The sequence below is a fragment of the Marmota monax genome, unplaced genomic scaffold (genome assembly GCF_021218885.2).
Source record: "Marmota monax isolate L192 unplaced genomic scaffold, Marmota_monax_Labrador192_F-V1.1 WCK01_AAM20220418_F8-fsc00036, whole genome shotgun sequence".
Classification (NCBI taxonomy): domain Eukaryota; kingdom Metazoa; phylum Chordata; class Mammalia; order Rodentia; family Sciuridae; genus Marmota; species Marmota monax.
In genome coordinates this window covers 11,004,464-11,027,912 of record NW_026694491.1, presented here as the reverse complement: position 1 = coordinate 11,027,912, position 23,449 = coordinate 11,004,464, and the positions used below count along the sequence as shown (strand labels likewise).

Sequence of the window (23,449 nt, the reverse complement as noted above, 5' to 3'; positions counted from 1 at the left end):
TTTCCAAAGAGACTCTGTTGATAAGATGTTTGCATGTGTGCTCACATGCATGTGTGGTTGTTGGAGGGGAGAGGATGGTGAGGAATATGCATGTAGTATTAAGTACCTGGGGCTGGGTAGGGATGTACAGCAAGTGGGGTCCTCATTTACCTAATCAAGAATCCCCTCCTTGAGACTGAACTAATAGTTCTTCTGGCCTACTCCAGATTTGTCCCACAAATCTTATAGTCCCACAAATGCTGTTTCAGGCACCTCAAATTAGACCTCAATATAAATTTTCTCACCAAAATAAACTTGAATGATAAAATGAGATTTGGTACAATTGAAGCAGTACTGATTATCACATTAAGTTAGTTATTTTAAGGAAGATTACCCTCCTTAAAATAGTCTGGGATGTAAGTACCATTTATAAAAGTGTTTTCTATGAGAAAATAGATTCAGGCTTAAAGCAATTACTACCATTTTAGGAATTTTAATATTAATATCTAAAATAATTTGGTTCTTTGTTTCTGGGAAGCTCCTTGGTGAATAGCCTGCTGTGGTCTCCACTGTCCATTGGGATTGTTGAGTGCATAATAATGACGAATTTGATTAGGTGACTTCCTGGAGAGGCCCTAACCAATGTACAGAGAACGAACAAAGGAAGTTATTGATACTCTGCCCCCAAACCAGTGGAAAATTCCACTAAGTTAAGATGCTGTTAAGGAGAGCTCCATGACTAATGCTTGGTTAACCAGATGTTGGTATCAAGGCAGCCTAGCATCCTGTTCCTCCTATTCTATCCAAAGGCCAAACCAGCGTCTTGGATTTTACCACTCAGACCAGGAGAAAGACCAGGCTCACTAGAAAAGGCATAGAGACATTACCAGATGGTGAGCTGTTCTAGAACTCACTACCTTGAGCCTTTCTCAGGTAGGTTGAAGGGGCTAAAGGAGGGGCTTCAAACTCAGCCATGAGGGAGTCCTTGCTAAGGAAAGCACACATTCCTCTCTGTAGTGCTGTGACTTCTATCAGTTGACAGTTCCATCCCTAGGCTATGGGCTAATACTGCAGCAACAGTCTTCCTAGAAGACAGGGGAAAGGACAGGGACTCTAAAAACAGGGAGAAGAATGAATTGACAGCTATTGAGTGGCGCCTTCTATTTCCAATAGAGGTCAATGTTACCCTTACTTTTGTTATTTCAGTCATGAATGCATAAGGCTTCAGTTCTGCAGGGATACTAGGTCCCTTTTGCAGAGACAGAAAAAAACAAACACTTTATCATAAAAGGCTTGCTTACCCCTCAGGGAGGACTCCCACTCTTGCCACTAGGAATTGATGAGGTTAAAATTGCTTGCCTCAAAGCCCATATGAAGGGGATTTGGATTCAAAACCCAAATGGTGGTAGCAAAGATTTACTTTTATCCAAAGACTGGTTGCAGAGACTTTGTGGAGAGGGAGAGCTCATCTGGACAAGATTTGAGTAATCCCAAACTCCTGGGTTATTACTGTATTAATTGTGTCTCATTATTACTGAGACTGTCCACTGTTCAAACTGCTTAAGAACTGACTTGTCTAATTTGATTAATAATAATTGAAAACTAGAAAAATAGAACACGCAAAACAAATAGTGCTGTGGCCAGGTGTGTTGATGAAAACCTCTAATCCCAGCGATCTGGGAGGCTGAGACAGGAGGATCACATATTGGAGGCCAGCCCGTGCAACTTAGTGAGACCCTGTCTCAAAGATAAAAATTAAAAAGTGCTGAGGATATAGCTCAGTGGTAAAGGGCCCCAGTTTGACTATCTTGCTAAACTTCTTTTTAGAGTAAGCCTGCTTAGGAACTCCACACCAATGAACATGGGTCTTTTGGTGCTTAGGAAACAGGCAAATCCTTCTAGATGCAGATCCCAAACCAAGTGCTTATAATAATTACTGATCTGAGGTCTTACTGCATCAAATCATTCTCATAATCACTGATGAACTCTTAATTAGATGACAGGCATGCCTCTAACACCTCTAACACGTGTACTAACTCATTTACAACTCATAGAAACTCTGTGAAGGAGGTGTCATCACCTGCCAATTGACTGAGAAGTCAGAGGGTTTAAGTAATTTGTTTAAGGTCACACAGCAAGCCAAGAGCTACGGGCACCATGTGAGTCCAGGTGGTTGGGTTCAAAACTATTTGTAGAAGATGTACAGGGTAATGTCAAGGTAAGGATTTCTTTCCATATAATTTACACAGTTTGTAAGGAGCTCAAACTTAAATAACTCTTAGACATATTTTTACTTGGCATAAAGGATGTTACTATTACATTGTACATGTAATTCTCTTTGTATAAATAGTATGCTTGTTTATTATCCCATGAGTCTCCCTTATATACTCTCACCTTTCATATGCTCTGACCCTCTCTCATGGCCAGGTTTTAAGTCTTCTCCCTAAAAACTATCATGCCTTTTTCAAATTTCTCTGACCCTTCCCTACCCCCAAAAAAATCCCATCTCCTTTATTCTTCAAGTAAAAAAATTTATAGAATTTGTTTGTTATACATATCATTTACCCTACTAGACATTTTATTTACATCTCTGCTGTTTAGAATGTGAACACAACAAATATTGACTTGTGCATTGGTGTCTAAGTGGCACATTTATGAGTGACATTATACCTAGCCAAAAGCTGTTGACAATGCAAGATCCATATTTTTTTAAAAAGGAAAAAAAAGCACAACAAATTAAAAAACAAAACAAACAAAAAAAAGGCTGTCCATTCATCTTGCAATTTAAAAAAGTACCTTCAGGCTCAGGGGCTCAGGACTGAATAGAATTTTTACATTCAGTTTCTTTGAAAGTCAATAGGAAAGACTTTTGCTTCCACCCATGATGGTAGTGGGCTAGCCTTCCCAACATAAGTAATTATAATTCTGGACAAATTTTACGAAGCAATTTTTTTCAGAAATCAGCTGACATGAAGTCCAAAAGTGTAATTCCTAAGAGGAAAAATATATAAAGTAAGATCCATGATAGTCCTGGCTGTCTGGATTTTGGCACTCCTGACTGGGAGGCACCTTCAAATTGAGAGGCGCAAGATAGTGCCCAAGTCTCAATGGGCTCACCAAGATAGGGAGTTAGAGGTTCAAATTCAGGTTTGTTGATACAGCCATGGCCATAGAGCTAGGTTATTTGCAAGAAGAGAGCTGTGCAAAGTGGCACCACTGATCTCTAGACAAGTTACCTTCAGCTACTTGTCAGATAATAAGTTGTACATGCACACGGAGAGACATCATAAAACTGGGCAAAAACACAACTCCTAGGAAGCTATAATTGCTATAATCTTACCAGAGACCTTGACAGTCACATACCAATGGGGAAAAAGGAGTTCTGACAAGTAAAATTGTTGAGATTTTTCTTAGTAGTCTAGAAATGTCTCGGAAATCCTGGGCCTCAAAAATAAGGCTACTAAAACAGGCACAGAAGAACAAACCTGTAATCCCAGTGACTTAAGAGACTGAGGTAGGAAGAATGCAAGTTAGAGGCTAGACTCAGCAACTTAGCAAGACCCTGAGCAATTCAGTGAGACCCTGTCTCAAAAGGGCTAAGGATATAGTTTAGTTGCAAAGCACTGTCTGGCATGTGTGAGGCCCTGGGTTCCCAGCACCGCTCCCCCCCCACCCCCGAACCCCACAAGTTAAAATAAGACTACTAGCTGCTCCCTCTCTCCAAGAAAGTTTAAAAACAAGCCTGGAAAGAAGATAAAGCTCATCTATATAAATAAGTGAACCTCCTATCAGAACAAAACATAATGGCCTTTAAGGAAATGCTACAAAATCAGGAAGATGCTTAACAATAGAGTATCCATAATATTTAGCATATATTCAAAAATTACTAATTATTTAAAGAGAGAAAAAGGCAAAAGAAACTAAAGCTAAGATGGTCTACACGTTGAAATTTGGAGACAGGAACTTTATAACAGCTCTTGTAATGTTTAAGGAAAAAAAAAAAGAAAATATTATCATAATAAATATGTAGATGGAAAATATCAGCAAAATATAAAAGTAATTAAATGGAAATTCTAGAACACAAATTATAAATTAAGAAAAAAATTCACTTGATGAAGAATTTAGCACTTTTATGGATGGCAGAAGAAAAATCCAATGAACTAGAAAACAGACAAGTGAAAAGTACTCACTCAGAACAACAGAGAGAAAAGAGGATAAAAGATGAACAGAACTTCTGCAACCTATGACGCAGTGTCAAACTGCCTAAATGTATGTGATTGGTATTACAGAAGAAGAAGTACTTCCAGGTTTGGTGGTGCTGCCTCTAATCCCAGAAGCTTAGGAGGCTGAGGCAGGAAGATTCAAAGCCAACCTCAGCAACTTAATGAGGCCCTAAGAAACTCAGTTAACACTCTGTCTCTAAATAAAATATTATATGAATTTTAATATAATATTTTTTTTAAAAGAAGGGCAGGGTATGGTTCAGTGGTTAAGCATGCTGGGTTCAATCCCCAATACCAAAAAAAAAAAAAAAAGTTCAAGAGAAAGAGCAGAAAATAAGTGCAAAAATTAGAGCCAAATTTTTCCTGTTTGGGGAGAAAATAAACTTATGGACTCAAAAAGCTCTACAAATCCCAAGAAAGAGAAATACAAAGTAGAACACTTCTCATAGGCATACACTAGTTAAACTGCTAAAAAAACAAAAACAAAAAAACTTGAAAGGAGGAAAAAAAAGATCTAGTACACACGAAGAAATATAATACAAATGATGGCTACTTTTATATACACACGCACACACACACACACGTGTGTGTGCGCCATAGGAAGACAATGTAATGATATTTTTAAAGAACTGAGAGGAAAAAAAATTCTGTTAACACAGATCTTGATATCTAGTAAAAAGTACCTGTACCATGTAAGACAAAATCAAGAAAATATTTTCCAATTAAAAGAAAAAGAGTATTTGTTGCCAGCATTTCTGTACTTAATGGTAAAGGAGCTTGGAAGAAATTAACACTAGATAGAAACTTGAATTTCCAAGAAAGAATTAAAAGTAAAAAATGTAATCAATGTGGATGGAAGAGGCAATACATTTTTTTCTCTTGCTTCCTATAAAAGACATATAATTGTGTGTGCAACAATTTCAAGACTGTATTATAGAATTTAGAACTGACATAGATATAAATAGATACAAAAATGGGTATGGATAAATTTTTTATATATTTTTTAAAATGGGACAATATTAACTTAGAATATTACAAGTTAAAATATACATTTTAACTGCTGAAACAACTACAAAAGAGGTGTGACTTAAAAGCAAATCATAGTTTCAATGGAATGCTAAGAAGAAGCATTAACTCAACAAAAGGTTGAAAGAAGGAACAGACTATCAGTAAAAATGGGTCAAATAGCAAATAAGTAAACAAAGAGCATATTCAAGTCCAACCATACCAATAATTTATTACATATATCGATGAATGAAACACTTTAATTAAAAATCATATGTAGACCAGACAAAATAAGAAGGCCAAGCTACAGTGCTCTTTTTTTCTATTATAAATATAAATTAAAATTAAAGACAATAGATTGGAAATAAAGAAACAAAATATACTAAGTGTGGGAGTATGAATATGTAACAATGAATCCCACTGTTATGTATAATTACAAGGCAGCAATAAAAAGGGGGGAAAAGATTCACTACAAAATCCCTAAGCATAAAAAAGATTGGCTTTACTATATATCTGATAGTGGGTATATATATGTATATATGTATATATACACACTATGTGTTGAGGAATATTTCAATAAGATCAAAGGGTCAGTAAATTAGGGAAGATAATCAATAATAAATGTGTATGCACATAATGATATAGCTTCAAAAATATATGAAGCAAAAAACTAAGAATCAGAGAATCAGTCAAATCCACAATCAAAAAGAAATTTAATTCATCTTTCTCAGTAACTGATAAAAAATAAGTAAAACATTTAGTAAGAAATGCAAGATACGAACAAAGGTATCAAACCACTTTGGCAGTATTTGAAAATGTTCTACCAAGTAGTTGAATAACACATATAATTCTCAATAAATTTCAAAATATTACAGAATATCTTCTCTGACAATCACAGAATTAATTTAGAAACCAGAAAAAAGTCACAAAAATTAAAAAGTATTGAAAAAAATTAAAATGAAAACACAACATGTAAAAATGTGTGGGATGTGGCAAAAGCTGTGCTTATAAGGAAATATATACCTTCAAGAAATTAGAAAAAAATAGTTTAAAAATGATCACATTTTCTCACCTTCAGGAGCTAAAATAAGTTGAGTAAATTAAACCCAAACCAAGTAGAAGGAAGGAAAAAATAAAGACTAAAAATCAATGAAATATAAACAGAATTCAAGAAGCTAAAAGTTGCTTCTTTGAAGACTACACATAGTTAGTACAAAAGGCCTACATTGACACAGATATGTGAATCTCCGGTTCTTCTTTGAAGCTTTTCACATCTGATGTGTTATATATGTAATTCAGAATTTTAGATTTTAGAAGACTCTGTTCTGCAAATATTATATATTGTAGACTACTCCCAGTGAGTTCTGGGCAGCATCCTAACAATCAAGCATGTTATTACTTCTGTATTGAAATGTATAAATGTTAATTTTTAGGATAGGTAACTTCATCTCAGTTCAGGTCAAATTTTGATGGGAAATATTCTATACTGTAGACAAGCTATTGTGAATTTGTAATAAATCACTTCTTTTTGTATGTAAAGGTCTCCTCGTCCATGAACAAAGGACAGTGGTCCATTTATAAGTCTTAGGGATGACTGTTATTTTCTTTCTGCAGTTTCCATGGGGCTACAGCATATTTGCAAATCCAATAACTTTTATAACAATCTTTGCCTAGATTTGAAAAGAGCAAATAGTCTCCTAGAAACCTGGATTCATGGCCAAAGAGGAAAAGAATTTCAGGGAAAGAAGTATATTTTCCAACATATACATTTATGTTAAAATAACAAAATCACCAAATTTCCAAACACACAATAGTGAATACTGATACACAGATAACACAACACTGAAAATATCCTTGGAATTCTATACCACCAGCATTTGTACTTTCTATCTTAAAATTCCATTTTGTCAGGCCCATTATCCACAAAATATATTTTAAGTCTACAATGATAAGTCTAAATCATATTTCTAAAATTAACTTCATGCCTTATTTAAAATAATATTAACAGAAAATTTATTGGCCCTGTTCTCTAAACATTTTCTCAAGCTCTAAGGAAACCCAGTTCTACAAACCAAATATTTAATTCTCAGGAAGACCATAAGAGGAATAATAGTAACAGAAAGGTATTAATGATACTAATTCTATAAATTTCCTTTAAAGCCCATGCAATACTCCTATGGAGGCTAATTGGAGCCATGCATGCATTAAGTCAGATACATGTACTTACTATTACTGCTACTGCTGTCATTCCTAAGGGAGCTGGCTGCAACAGGGGGTAACATAAATGGTTTTGTGACACTGACTCTGGAATCTAAATAGAAAGCAATAATGTGTCAGTGTTACATGGTGATTTATATAAATTACAGAGTCCCTAAAAGGTGAAGTATAATACCAAGTACCAGTGCCAGGTCCACTTCCCAAATCTAGATCATTCGGATCCTATTTATTTCCTACGGAGTCCTCCTCTTCTATTTTATTAAGAAATTCACCAGAGGAATTATAGAACAAATATTGATTACATTGCATACATACGTGATCAATGCGAATGACAAGTTGTTGTAATTTGTCATTTAAAAAAGGAAATCAATGAAATTGGGGTTTTGTTATAGGGATCAAAAGGTAGAACCAAAAGAGTATCTATTCAAAGTAACTGGTGAGGATCACAATTCATGACTCAGATTTTTAGATTCTTAAAGGAAAGATTTGAGAAGGGAACATTAAGAAAACTGAAGGTGAAAAATAATATAATTGTACACTATCAGTAAATAATCAGGTAAGAAAACAATATGAGCAATTATCTCATATATTAATTACTCACAAACAATTATTTAATTAAAAAAATGATTGAATATTGTTTTCCTTTAGAAACCAACAAAGCTACAATCATTAGTTTCTTTAATGCCATCAATATTTGCTTTAGCTACACATATATTTGGTTCACAAGTAGATTCTTACTCATACAAAGTTCGAGCATGCTATTTACATTTAGATTGGAGATGCAGTGTGTCTCACCTTTTTCAGGACTTAACGTTGAAGAAAGCACACAATCACTAGTTTCAGATGCCACCATAAAGTCCTTGAAGGCATCAATGGATCTATTAAAAATCCTAAAGAATTCTTCAGGAGTAAAGAGCCTGGGTTCTGGCCTCTTAGATGATTCTTTTACATTCTAGAGGGAAAAAAAATCAAAACAATAAAACCAAGATTATATTTTTCAAATAGTATACAGACTTAACTGAGGTCAAGATAATAGATTGCAAATAAGTCCTTCACAGATTCAAGTATATGAATTCTAAAAGCTAACATTTTTAAACAGTTCTTTGAATGTGCATAATTCAAATAGGTAATGTAGGATAGTGAACCATCAGGCCTGTTTGGGACTTGACTCATGACCAAAGCAACAGAAGGAGAGGGAAGGGGACAATGAGCACAGTATCCTATCAGTGAAATAATCCTGAAACAAACGGAGGACTTTTTGTATAGATGCTCATTAAAAATATTGGTATTGATTTTTTAAAAGACCCCTCTATAACACATGATCCAATATCCAAAGATAAAAGTCTGATACCAACTATTTGAAAGGATTGGAATGAAAAAGCTTTTATATGATATACAGTAAGTTGTTATATTTGATATATAGGGATACATGGGACCAACCTATGATTCAGAAATTCCACTCCTAGGTAAATTCCCTAGTGAAACTCTTGCACATATGCACCATCAGACATGAAAGTTATATAGAAAGTTCCTAGCTTCAATGTTTGTAACCCTTATGCCAAGCAATAGAAGAATGGCTTAATAAATAGTGGTATATTGAATCAATGGAATGGTCTATGAGCAGTAAAAAAATTAACAATGGCTATATGCATCAAAGTTAAATACATCCTGTAGACATAATGGTCAAGTAAAAAAAAGCAAGTCATAAAAGAATAAGAACTGTATGATTAATTTATTCATAAAGACAAATCAAAACTACATTTTAGGGAAGTATAAATGGATGGTTGTCTGCAAAGAAAAATAGGTAATAATAACAAACACATCTACATCACTTACTGTGCTATTCTCTGTGCCTTATATATGTTAATTTACTCTCCAAAACAACTGAGAAATACCATGGAAAATCTCCACGCCATCTGCAATCTCCTTGGTTCCAGCCAAAATGCCACGTTTGGTAAATGCATTTTCTTCATTATTTGTAATACTCTTCACGACATTTCCATTTATTGAACACCTAACTCATCTTTAAAGCTCCAATATATGTGTTGTTTTCTGACACCTTGTATAATATACCCTCCTTTTGTGATCTTTGCTTCTTATGAATGCCATTAGCACACTATTATAAAAAAAGAGATGCTAGTGCTAAGATAGAAGATGACAGGTACATTCTGGCTTCAGAAAATACAAAGTGAGGCAACAGAAACAATAAAATGTAAATATTAGGTTGTTAGTATGATAAATATTTTAAGATTGGGAAGCATTAAGTGGCACTGACACTAGGTCTTAGAGAGTAGCTGGATTTGAATGGGAGAGTAGAGAGGGCATCTAGGTATTAAGAAACAGATTCATGTTTAAAACTTTGAGTTTAGCTAGGCATGGTGGCCTATACCTGTAATTCCAGTAACTTGGGAAGCTGAGACAAAAGGATCACAAGTTCAAGGCCAGCCTTGTCAATTTAGTGAGACCCTGTTTCAAAATAAAAACTAAAAAAGGCTAGGGGCTCAGTTATAAAGTGTCCCTAGATTCTACCATGAATACTGCAAAGCAAACCAAAAATAATAACACAACAATCCTTTGGGTTTAAGCTTCTAGAAATCTGGAAAGTTAAACTTTGATCAGTTGAGCTCTACAGCAAAGCAGGTTTCTTATAAAGCCCTAGTGTATCATAGAAACAGTGCTATAAACAACAATGATGTCAAAATTTATTAACATTTATTTTCCAGATATGGTATTAAAGCTCGTATCACAGATCCTATAATGTCAACCTTGAGGACAGAGTTCTGCCACTATCCACATTTTAGGCATAAAGAAAGCAAGGCGTAGAGAAGTTAGGTACACAAAGTGAATTAGTGAGAGACTTGAAATTTGGATCAACATCTAATTTCTTAAGTTTTGGGGTACACTCCCTATCCCTTATGCTTAGAAGTCAAAGTAATGTCATGCCCACATCCTGAGGTTGGTGATGACTCATTATCCAATGACTCTAATGGACCAAAGTACACTTTTTTGTTGTGACATATGAGGTAGTTACATTATGGATACAAGAGCAAGTGTAAGCCTTCATACCAGAAATTTCCCATTTAAATAAACTTTGGAACCTAATAGGAAGGTTTTGTAAATTTCGTATGAAATAAAAGTAAAGGAAGAGCTGAATTTACATTATAGTATAAAGAACTCTTATTTTTATATTAGGTGACAATATTTAGCATGAATGTACATCTTGTTACTGAAATATAACTACAAACATTTGTTTTCTATGCTTAACTTACAATGTTTTTAAACACAAAGTTTATAAGTTCAAAATAACACAAAATCAAGATGCCCCTTTTTCCTCAAAACCATCAATTTTTGGCATAGGTTTTAGAGAAGAATAACAAAAAAAAAAAAAAAACAATCTCAATGAAGACAGAAGTACCTTAGGTGAGTTTTCTTCCACGCACTCCACAAGGTCATCCACTATTTTCCCAAGTTTGTCTATGATAGAATAGTTACTCAAGCCTTCAGAAATATTTGAAAACTTGTCCAGAAGATTAGTCAGGCTGACTGACAACTGTATTACCATCTCGTGTAACCAACAATGGCTAGGCTGGAAGACACAGAGGGGAGACAAAGAATCTGTTTTAATAAATGCAGTGAACTTGGAGTCCTCCTCAGAAGTCAGTGCTTCACGTCACTGACTGTGGGACAAAGAATTTTCTTATAGAAGAACAGGTCAATTCTTGGATTTTGCTCAACACAGATCTAATATCCCGTTTCAAAATTGACAAATGCAAAAAGACCAGAGAAAACCACTGATGGTAACAATGTGTGCTTTGCTGTGGAAGAAAATTAAGGTAATAGAGAGCCAATCCTTACCATTGGCAAAGTTCAAATATTAATGGAAATTCATGGCTTACTGACTGTGTTCTCAAAAGAGTGTTAGATGCAGAACAAATTACAAAATATTGCTGTGGGAGAGAGTCTAGGCCCTCAAAGAATTCCCTGTCTTTTTGTTGACTGAAATATAAAATAATTGATTAATAATACCTTAAGATTCTAAAGAACTTGATAGATTTCAAGGCTTCTAAGTAGATATATTCGTGTGGGATTGTTAAAAAAACAAAAAACAAAAAAACACAGCCCTGGCAGGAATGTGATCTGAGATCTGAACAGAAGCACTTTTGCCTAGTGGTAGGACCAGCTATGTTATTTCTGGGATCCAGTGCAAAATGAAAATGTATTCATTGTTCAAAAGCTTGCATTCAAAACCTTGTTCAAACACTATTAAGAATTTCAAGATTGTGATAGTAGAACATTAAACCAAGCATGGAGCCTACCTAGCCTGGGAAGCCACTTTTGCCCATTGGTTAGATCAATGCTCAAGACCTGGAATCAGGCATACTCGGGCTTAATTCTGGTTGAGAAACTCCAGGCAAGCTATATAATAAGCTCTCTGAACTGCACATTGCCTGTGTATGAAATGAGAAAAATGAAACCTTCCATGAAGCATAGTTGTGAGGAGATAATGTAGATAATATGAATATACGTTGCATGAGGGCAGCATATTTTTAAAATAAAACTTGTTCCCTGTGGTATTCCCAATGCCTTGTTGAAAAGAAGCACAAGTAAAAAAAAAAAAAAAAAAGTGAATGAGAACAAATACATCCAGCACACATTTCTATAAGATTTTTATTGCAAAATTCAAAATTTAATAACATTAATAGATGAATATAATTTTTTTGCATAATAAAACCTTTGCAATATAGGTCTACCAATGAGAAAAATGGAATGCTTTGTTTTCGGTTAACATTTTGCTCAAAGTCAGCATTCTGTATCATTAGAAAAGAGTACAAAGCCATGAAAAATGAATCATATCACTAAACCTTACTTCTTTACTTACCAACAGAATACCTGTGTAAGGAAAGTCAAGTAATTTATTTAATTCTAAGTTACACAAGGGAGTTATTTTATATGCATTTAGCAGACATATTACATATTACAACCAGAAAAAAAAAAAACTGGTTTATCTATAGATAGGTAAGCTCCAAGTCCTAGAAAAGTTAAATATTATTCAAAATGTTTAGGATTATTGGCTCTGGCTTCAGATAAGAATGATTAAAAAAAGAAAAAAGAAAACAAAAAACCCAATGGGAAATTAAGACAAGCAGCTGATTCAACTCCTAACCAAGTTCTCCAAGGACTATGCTTCCAAAGAATTTCAGGAAAGATTCTTTGTTAAAGAACCACTTATCTTAAGCACATGCAAGTTCATACATGCATCATTAACAAGTCTTTCATATCTGTCAGTCGACCCTTGGGTGCTGAATTGCTCTGCAGGTTTCTCTCCTACTAGGAGGTGTTAGTGTTTCTTGTTAGTAGTCATCCCTACAAGTAAGGTCTGACAGGGTATGGAATGCTGCATATACTATAATACTGTTTGAATAGTATTTATATGGTAGGACAAATATCTTCACCAGATATCATTCAACTATAACTGTGAAAATTTTTCTATGACAAATAAATTTCATGCATTCATTTCTTAAAACTTTCTTTGTTCCACATTATAAATATCATTGTCTATCTTTCTCCTTGATCTTCTGAATAATAAGTGCCCAAATCAAATTCTCTTGTTTTGAATTAAGACTCTCCTTTTGATTCTATGGTTATTGCTCTAAATGAATGGGTTGCTTTTTACAATCCTTCCTTTCTTCTCTGTGTGTGTGTGTCTATGTGTGTGTGTGTGTGTGTATGTGTGCATGTGTGTGTCTCATCCTTTCTCTTGCTACTTTCTTTGTGGTTAAAGTAGAAAATATTTTTGTTTGTTTCTTATTTTCAAGGTGGGAAATTCTGGAGTACCTACAGCCACTTCTATTTATATTTATTTTCAACTGAACTTTATGTTTATATTTTGTGTTCTACTTTCCATTTAGCTATAACCCTTCCTTTCCCCATTTTCACATACTTAAATCAACATTCTGAACAACCAATTTTTTTTTTCAGTAAAATATTCAACTCCAATCCTGTGATGTCTTCTAGTTAGGTCACAGAAATCCTAGAATCTAATCCTACCCCAAAGTTTATCCTTCTAAAGATATGGACAATTTATTGACAATTGATGTGAACTTCTTAACTACACCACTGAAAAAACATATTTCTAAGACCCTTTATTCATTATTAATCCTTGCTTGCAACACAATTTCCTTGGAAAAGAATGTGTCATCAAAGTTCTATCTTTTCATTTAGTTTGTTTAACCAGCTATGTATTTGCTTTTTAAGATTCTCGGATGCATTAAAGATAAAACCAAGGTAAACAAATAATATTAAATGTCAGCCTGTTTTGACCTGCCTGCCTGAAAGAGAGGAAACCAGTTTTGACTAGAACATCAAGCGCTTTCATTTTTTTTTCATTAAATATAGTCAAATGATTCGTGAAGAGAACAAAACACAATGAAGTAGGCATTTCATTTGTGAGATGCAAGGAGCCTTTCTGTTTCTCAATTATTCCAAGATTGTGATTATGAAATAGATGATTAAATGTTGTCAAATTAACACATGCAATTTTGTGTTTGCCTTAATAAATAGCGTTATTATGATTTCTTTCAGAGACCATTTTAAACTTTAGTTTTAAATAAATATTAACTCACCACATTTATTATAGGAACATAAGATATAATGTTTTGTCTTTTGCTGGAAGAATGGCAGGGATTAGGAAAATTAATAGTCACATGAGGTGTCAATGAAACGACATAGAAAAGAGTTTTTGATCTCCGTAAGCACACGGAACTTGATATTTTATTCACCCTGACGCACAATCTGCCTGGATGTTTCCTTGACTCCACATAATTTCTAACCATTGTTCTCAAGTTAATTAGAGTAGTCCTGTCTAGAACTACTAGAACACATGAGCTTTTTATTCCTATGTATTTAGGATACATATTATTCTAGAATGTTAATAGACTCCATGATGTTGAACCAGTAACTCTGACCTTCTGGCAAGTCACTACCACTGATGATTTTGTTAAAAATTATTAACTTCCTTAGTGATTTTAAAGTACCATGAGTACCGAATCCATGATTTTTCTAAATGATTAAATAAAAAATACAATGAAAATAAATCAAATATAATTAAAAGTATCCTAAACACAACTAGGAATATGGCCAAAGGGAAACCACATAAGTATCCATGCACATTCCAAGACCAAACCAAAATTATAAAAATATGTTAAATGAATTCCACAATATGGGTGATGTAACACCTTTATAATCCCAGAACTGGTCAATTTGAGACCCCGGATAAAATTAACCATGCGCTTTAAAAATGTCCTGGGGATTGGCCAAGTCTGGTGAGCTTTCTCTTCTCCACTCCCTATTTCATTTATTAGTTGAAAGAAATTTGACACATGATTTCACATCAGTGTTAGATGCAGACAGAATGTCTAAGTGTAGTCACTAAAAGATTTATGTTATTAAAAGCTAATAGCGACAATATATCTGTAATATTTGTTCATTGGTGTGCTTCATACTACTTTCCATTTGGCAGCTGTTCATAGAGATTCCTATGTGATTTCCGATTGGGTTTGAAGTTGGTATTGACCAGTGAGAGTTCTCTCTGAAGGAGATGAGGGGTAAATACTAACCAGAGACTCTGAGGGAAATAAGCCCTGGATTGTGACCTTTGCATGATATTCACAAGGAATATTCACCCAGGCTCCAATCCAACTAATCTCAAAAGCTTGATCGCTTTTGTTTTCTTGTGTCAAACCGCAGTCTTACCAGAATTAGAAGAATGTGCCCAAGGAATGAAGCCTTCCTTTCTTACTTATGCTTTCAGTATCAACCCCAGGCTGAGCAGTCGGACTCATCTGGAGCCTTGTCATTAGAATTCCAGTATCTGGAAGGAATGCCTGAGAGCATCTGGTTCCGTCCCATCCATTTCTGAGAGCAGTCAAGTGGCTTGTCCGTGGTTTCATCAGAAACATTAGAAACCAGGATTCTCATGCACTCACCTAGTACTTCTAGCAGTGAGAAGGGCCACAGTGCAAACACCTGGAACCCGCTTCCTACTGGGTTCACCACCACTCGGTTCCCACATCTGAACCAGACACACTAGCTCTAAGGTGCAATGAAGAAATCTCTTGAAAATGGAAATGGCTCTTTCTGTCTTGTTTCAGTGAATCCAGTCATACAAGGAAATGCAATTTTCTCCATGTCATTGAGGGGAAATGCCGATTGCCAATTGCCAGTAGTGAACTTCTTCCATGGGTGAGAAATTCAAAACTTCCTCCTAAAGCACTTGGCAAAACACTGTGCATTCACATTGCTAATGGAGACCTTCTGAAATGTTGACTTTTGGGTTTACTAACAATTTATTTCAGTTCTCTTCCTCAACAATTCATTTGGATCTTTCTGTATTCACTTTTTAGTAGGCTAACTGTATTTTCTTGTTTGAATTATAGTGATTTAAAAATCTCCAGCTGATTAAGATGCTAATCAACCCAAGCACTATAAATCCATGCTATTTCCCAGGGCAGGTCTAAAAATGGCCCCTGAGGCAGACCTAAAATAGCACAGTAAAGGGACTTCATGGGAGTGAGGGCAACAATGATTAATAGACCAGAGGCTTGGATTTGAGTCTCAAATCTGTCAACTGACTTTGTGATTTTAAGGAGGTCACTTAATCTATTTAGGGCTTCAGTTTCTTCATCTATAAAGTAAAGGGGTTGATCTAATCTGTTCAGGTCAGTACGGGAGTTACTACTCACGTACAATAACTTGTCACTCAAAACAAGGCTGAGGCAATAGAATTTTAACTTTACTAAACTATGAATCTATTTAATTTCTTTGTATTTAAAAACCAATAACTGGAAACCTTTTAAAGTATATTTGGAAAAACTTAGGTATGTGAATCTGCATCTTTCAGCACTGAATTTTATAAAGATCTAAATATGAAGTAAATATTTCTGATGAAAATTCAGTGTCTGAACTGGAATAAGACACAGGTGTAAAATCTACAGTTGACTTTGAATAATATACAAAAATTCCATTAATAATTTTTATATTAACTAGAAGGTTAAGTGATTATATTTGTGCATATTAAGCCAACTAAAATGTATCATACTTAATTGCACTGTTCCTTTTTGCTTTTTAAATGTGGCTACTGAAAAAATTTAAGATTATATTTGTGGCTCCCTTTGTATTTCTATCAGACAATAATGGCCTGGATGTTCTGAACAGTGTTTTACTATATCATTTTTTAAGATGGGCTCCTGTACTGTAGTTTGAGTATACAAAGCACTGATTGAAAAAAGTACTTAATGTCCTATTTTATTCATTTTATGCTTATTTCTTTAAGACTCTTTATTATTACATGGGAGGCAGACAAGCAGATTTGCTTACTGGGCTTCTTTTTCTATAGGAAGTAAAAGTATTGTACATCATAGGGATGGACTGTCAGGATGCATCTTACAGTGCAAAACACAGAGTCAACTGAATAACACTAGATACACGACCAATAGGTCAATCAGAAAGTCCCTGCCCAAAGTCCCTGATAGTAGTGATAGGAACTGCAATTAGTCTCTGAGCAGAGATGAAACTATAAGGTGAATTTTGGAGTTCTGGGGCAGTTACATTCTCCTGGGTAACCTGAACAAAGAAGAACCCTTCTGTACAGATATAAGAAAAATCTGGAAAGACTCAAAGATGAGGAAAGCAAAACCTGACAGCTTTCTAATCCTGGTTCCAGTCCTGTCCATATTCTAAATTTGGGTGGCATACTATTCTTACCATCCCTGTAATAATAGGACTGTGTGTGTGCACATGTGTGTACATGTGTGGGGTTAGCTTCAGTTCATTATTGTTACCAAGAATAAGAGAATCTAAATTACTCAGATGAGCTCCATCAATACTTGGAAATCTGATATTTTTTCTACTAGTTAAAATGCATATTAGCAAGTAGTTTCTGAGTAGCTACTATATGCACTGGGTTGTCCAAACAAGTGAGGAAATAGAAAGAAGTAAACAATTTCATCTCTGCTCTTTAGATAACTAAGATACAGTAAAAAAGAGAAAACATAACAAAAATAATATTAATGCCATCAGGCAATTACTACTATATGCATAACATACCTCAGGTTTTTTATATCTTATTTCTCACAACAAAACTTTTAGATGCACAGTATATACAATATTAAGTTGTGATTTAAGCTTGAACCTAAATGAATAGATTCTGAACAAACTCTACAGAAATTAGAAGATAACTATAAAGTTAGGTCCCTATGATGGGTATAGTATCAGTGTTGCTAACCGTGGTGTCTCTAACATCAAGCAAAATGCTCCGTACAGAGGAGGTATGACACAAGGTCTCCCTGGCCAAACATATATAGAGAGGAGAGAAAGCATATTCCAGAAGAACAGAAAAAAGCCTTCTAAGAAAGACAGACCTTAAGATAACCTTGGAGGAGATAGCCACTAGGATATGTTCAGCTTCAAGATATGCCATGATCTTATGGATAGAATTTGGATGAACAGATGAGAGAATAAAGGACATCCTTGGCAAAGGGGAGCAGTCCCCAGCAAAGTCCTGGAGTTGGAATATGCATGGTAATTTCAAGAGGCAGAGATGCATCTAGCTCAGATGGCAAGTTTGTGTTGGGGAATGGCATATGCTATTGGAGCATATACTCATATACTAGATGAGATGGTTAGGGTGAGGCTAGATTATGGGGGAGTCAAAATCATCAGGTTCAGGAATTTGGCTTTCAGTCTTCAGTAAATGGGAACAATGGGAAGATTCTAACATACAGAAGTGACTCAATAAAGAATAGCAGAACAGAAAGCTCAAGAAAATCACGATTCCTTGAAATTGCATAATACAAGACTTATATCCAAGAGCCTCCATTAAATCACACTTATCTGAAAGAAGATAACAATAATGTTGAAGTGCAGATACTGCAGGATGAGTTTTAGGCACTTCGTCAGAACAATCTTCTGTACTCTATTCAGTTCCAATGTGCATCTCAAGGAAATTACAAGTAACTGTACATCAGGGGACTGTCCCTCTTCATTCCTTTATTCACTTCCTTTCAGAAAATATTTACTAAGGGCCTACCATCCATTAGGCACTGATAGAAGACAGAGCAAAAAGAAAATAACTCCCACCATAAAGTTTACAGGTAGGTGGAAGATTACCAATGAAATAATCCCACAACAGATAGGAAACTGATACTCTGAGGAGTGCCCTGAAAAGAGGACGGGCTGGTGTTGTTGAGGAGGTGGGGGAAACAGGGGACTGAACTAGGAAAGAGTCAGGAGTCATATAGACATGGGACCATGCAGAATTCCAGGTACAAAGAAAGCCACACACATGGAAATGGAAGAAGATGTGAGGGAACATGTGAGGACCAGAGACTGAAAAAGGATATGAAGAGGTGCGTTGTGGAGGCCTTGCCGAAGGAAAGTCTTTCCCCTGTTTTTAAGAACTGGTGGGAAGTCATTTGAGACATGCCAAGAAGGAGGGGGAGGTGTGAAATGATGAAATGTATTATTATTTTTTTTTTAAAGTCACTCTTTTTACTTAGTGCGAGTCAAAATGTCAACAGATCATGGATAGCAAAGGAGTGGGAAGGGCCCACTGGCAGGAGGGCCAGACAAATGAAGGTGGACAAGCCCAGAAATGAAGCCTTACGTACGTACTGGAGGAAAGACGCAGCAGAGGGAAGAAGGCTGGGAGGTTTATTGTTTGAGCAGTATTATAAGTGGTCATTCACCTCCCCCATTTAGTCATATCTTTAAAAAATAGTATCAGAAAAAAAATTTAAAAATATTAATTAAAAATGGATATAAGATTTGACAGTAAGAATTGCTTCAGGTAAGAATCATCCACAAATGTTCAGTCTATGGGAGAAACTTTTTTTTTTTTTTAAAGAGAGAGTGAGAGAGAGGGAGAGAGAGAATTTTAATATCTATTTTTTAGTTTTCGGCACACACAACATCTTTGTTTGTATGTGGTGCTGAGGATCAAACCTGGGCCGCACGAACGCCAGGAGAGCGCGCTACCGCTTGAGCCACATCCCCAGCCCCCGGGAGAAACTTTTTAATGTGTGGTGCTGAGGACCAAAGCCAGGGCCTTATACAAGCCAGGCAAGAGCTCCACCACTGAGCCCCGTCCCAGCTATAGGAGAAACACTGATGAGGATAAGTGCGTTTACATGCTCTTAAAAGTGTTTCCCCAAAGATGGCTAATTGTACAGAAATGGTTGAACACTTTAACCAGATGACAGAAGGGGGAAGATGGACATTTTGTGCCTCTGGATGTGATAATCTGAGGCAGCACAGGAAGCATCATGGCTTGGAATGCATAAGCTCCATCAATCAAAGACCTGAAGGAGACACTTGACCAAAAGGAGGTCTGTCTCATTCAAAAACTTCAATGGCATATCTACATGACCTATTAATTTCCTATTGCTGTTATAACAAATCACCACAAAATTGGTGACTTAAAAGAACACACATTTCTATTTAATAGTTCTTCAGGTGAGAGATACAAAATAGCTCTTAGAAGGCTGAAATCAAGCTGGGCACAGAGGCACATGCCTATAATCCCTGTGTTCAGGAGGCTGAGGCAGGAGGATGGTAAATTCAAAGCCAGCCTCAGCAACTTAGTGAGAGCTTAAACAATTTAACAAGACCTTGTCTCAAAATAAAATATAAACAGGGTTGGGGATGTGTCTTCATGATTAAGTGACCCTGGGTTCAATCCCTGGTACAAAAAAAAAAAATTGAAGTGCTCATTGTGGTTCTGTATCTTCTGAAGGTGCTAAAGGAACTTTTTTCCAGCTTTTGTAGCCTACCAATGTTCCTTGGCTTATGGTCCCTTCCTCCTCAAAATCCATAAGAGTAACATTTTCAAATCTCCCTTTTCAGCTCTGATATACCTACCATCCTTTATAAAGATTCTCCTGTAAATTAGACTAGAACCACCCAGATAATCCAGAATAATATTCCTCTAACAACACTCTAAGTCACATCTGCAAACTCCCATTTGCCATAAAAGGTGATATATTCATAGGAGAAGACATTTTTGGGGAGCCATCATTCTGCTGATACTCAAGTGCAAATGATCCCAGACTGGATCTTGTACCAGAGGAAAATAAATTTTTATAAAAGGGAGATAAAATTGAAAAACAGTCAATAGACTAAAGTATTATAATTATTGCTAAGTTTACTAAAGTTGCAAATCTACTGTAGCTCAGAGAATCATTCGTTACTTAGGAAATCTATACTGGAGTATTTAGAGGTAAATGGCCATGACGGACACAACTTATTCAAGGGGTTCAGGAAAAGAATAACACACGTGCACACACCAGAAAACAGTAGCTGATAAAGTAAATGAGGCAGAATGTTAAAAACAGGTGAATCTGGATTAAAGGGTATATGATACCCTTTGTATATGCTTGCAACTTTTCTGTAAATTTAAAATTATTTCCAAATAGAAAGGTAAAAGAAAACTGTGTGTATATAATTTACTTTAGTTTTAAAAAGTAATTAAAAATTTACTTTAATTAAAAAAAGAATTTTGACTCAAACAAGAAACTCATAGTTTATTTTGTGTTATAGACAACAGAATGAAATGCAGATGGGTGGCACAAATTCAGCAACTCAATTTTTGTTCTTTCTATGATAACATTACTGGTAAATGAAAAGGCTAACAAATGTTTAGATACTTTTAAGGTTAAGAAGTTAAAGGGAATCCTAACCACCTAGTAATATTATAGTTTTGAAGATTTTAAAATAGAATTGGTAATTATCATTGGATTTAAATACCAACTGGTTGATCACAGCCTGTTATTTGCCAGAGGGAATCTGCTGGGTCATTTTCTAAGAAAGTCCTTAGGAAAGTAGAGTCCCCCTTTCAGCAGTACTTACCTGATTTTTAAAAGTAAAAGTTAACTGTATTCTATTCAAGAGCTTTTCTTCTGTCTAGTGCCTAAGGCAAAATTTTACTGCTTTGGCCCCAGGGAATCTTTCTGGCACCCACTCCCACTCCACCCTCTATTGTTTCAAGACAAAAGATAGGGCAGCAGCTGGGACTCTGACCACTGACAAATAATCAGAGGCCTCTCCACTGGGAAACTCCTCTGGTCTTGGCAGAAATGAACAGTTTTAAATGAAGGTAAAATAAAGGGTGAGACCCCAGTTTCTGCCCAAAGCCCTATGCACGGGCATGTTTTTCCTGCCAACTATGGTGGCCAAGAACAATGTTTCTGCAGTAGTTCCAGGACAGCATGCCAAGATCAAATAATAGCGGACTTTTCTCAATTACAGAAACATGCACAAAAATATGTGGCCATAAATCGGCTTTATTTTTACAACTCTGGTTCTTGCTATCACCAGCCAACACTAAAATCTATGATTTGGCACCATCTACGATTATAGCAGCACAAAATAATCTATGTAGTTATTTTGCGGTTTAACAGTTATTTTGCAAAGAACTGCAGGATTGTTTGAGTAAATTTGGCAATTGCCATCTTAACCGCTGCTGTAGTCAGGAGCAGGGATGGTTCTTTGTGACCTAGAACCTTCTCTCCCAGCACTTTCCTCAGCATTTTTTGAAATTGTTCGGATCCTCACTTTCTGCATCCCAGGGTTAAGGGTCAGAAGGCCTGGCTGGGGTTTCTTTCCAAGACTGTCACTTTCTAGTTGTGTAACCTTAGGCAAAATACAAACCTCCCAGTGTATCACTTATAAAACAGGAATAATAATAGGATTCTACCTAATTCACAGGGTTTTTCTAATCATCCAGGGAGAAAATGTGTGAAATCATTTTGCAAATGGAAAAGGTTATAAAAAGACCAGGTAATCCCCACTCCCATCTCCAATATAACCAAATTTTTCAAGCTTATAAGGTCATTGCCTAATTGATGTATATGTGTTTCTTAAAGTGTCCAGCAAAGTGCTGGCTCCGTAGTTTTCCTTAACAAAACACTTGCTGAGCAAGTGATCAAAGGTCTGAACGAATAAACTTTCAGAATGCCATAATTCTACACCTCTATTTCCAGAGAACTCTCCCTGCTTCAACAGACTTGGAGCTAGGTTTAAGGGTAACAAGTTTCCACATGAAGATTCATGTTCTAAAGAGTTCTAAAGAACTTCAGGCATTTCATGCTAAAATGTTTACTAATTAAATGTTTTTTAATTAGTAAATTATGTATATAGTAATTAATTAGTAATCGTGTGTGTGTGTGTGTGTGTGTGTGCGCGCGCGCGCGCATGTAGCCATGAACACTGGCTACACTATATCACTGTAGGGTCTGAAGGCATTTAAAAGCACATAGTAATGTGTTTTTAAATTGGTAAATAATTTTGATTGATCCACAAAAGTTACTCAAAATATAAAACAACTTATACAAAGCCCATAAACATTAAGTATTTGGTAAATTATGGAAAGATGAGAGTTGCAGAGAAGAGAGTAGCCTAAATGGTTTTAAATTTTCTCCAAGAACCCAAATGAATGAACATAAAACAACATGTTAAAAGCATGATGAAAAATATAAATGGCAACTTTTAAATATCATTAACTTTATGTGTGTGTGTGTGGTACTGTGAATTAAAACCAGGGCCCTGCAAGCTCTCTACCACTAAGGTACAATCCTCAGCCCCTACACTGAATTTCTCTGTTATTGTTTTTGCTTTGTTTTGTTAACTACACACAGTAGAATCAATTTTGACATAATTATAAAAACATGGAATATATCTTGTTCTAACTCAGACCCCATTTACTCTCCTTCCACTTTCCTCTCCCCACCCTCTTTCCCTTCCCTCTCTATTGATCTTTCTGCCACTTACCCATAGTTATTGTTTTTGAAATTAATTTTTTGTGCTTATACACAATGGCGAAATTCACTGTGGCATATTCATATATGTGCATAGGAAAGTTAGGTCAGGTTCATTCCACTGTCTTCCTTTTCCCACCAGCTCTCCCTTCTTTTCATTCCCCTTTGTCTACTCCACTGAACTTCTATTTTCCCCCTACTCCAATCTTATTGTGG

General features: G+C 35.6%; 1 protein-coding gene across 2 annotated transcripts in view; it reads right to left on the bottom strand.

The window, feature by feature from the left end:
• Nucleotides 1-23,449, bottom strand: part of Kitlg (KIT ligand) — an 85,107-nt gene that overhangs the window by 14,579 nt on the left and 47,079 nt on the right. The window contains exons 4-6 of one of the 2 annotated variants that reach the window (XM_046419341.2): nt 10,840-11,010; nt 8,220-8,376; nt 7,435-7,518 (exon numbers count right to left, since the gene is read on the bottom strand). In XM_046419341.2, coding sequence (XP_046275297.1) covers nt 7,435-7,518; nt 8,220-8,376; nt 10,840-11,010 — 412 coding nt within the window. The remainder of the gene's footprint in view (nt 1-7,434; nt 7,519-8,219; nt 8,377-10,839; nt 11,011-23,449) is intronic. The other variant, XM_046419342.2, reaches the window with a different exon arrangement.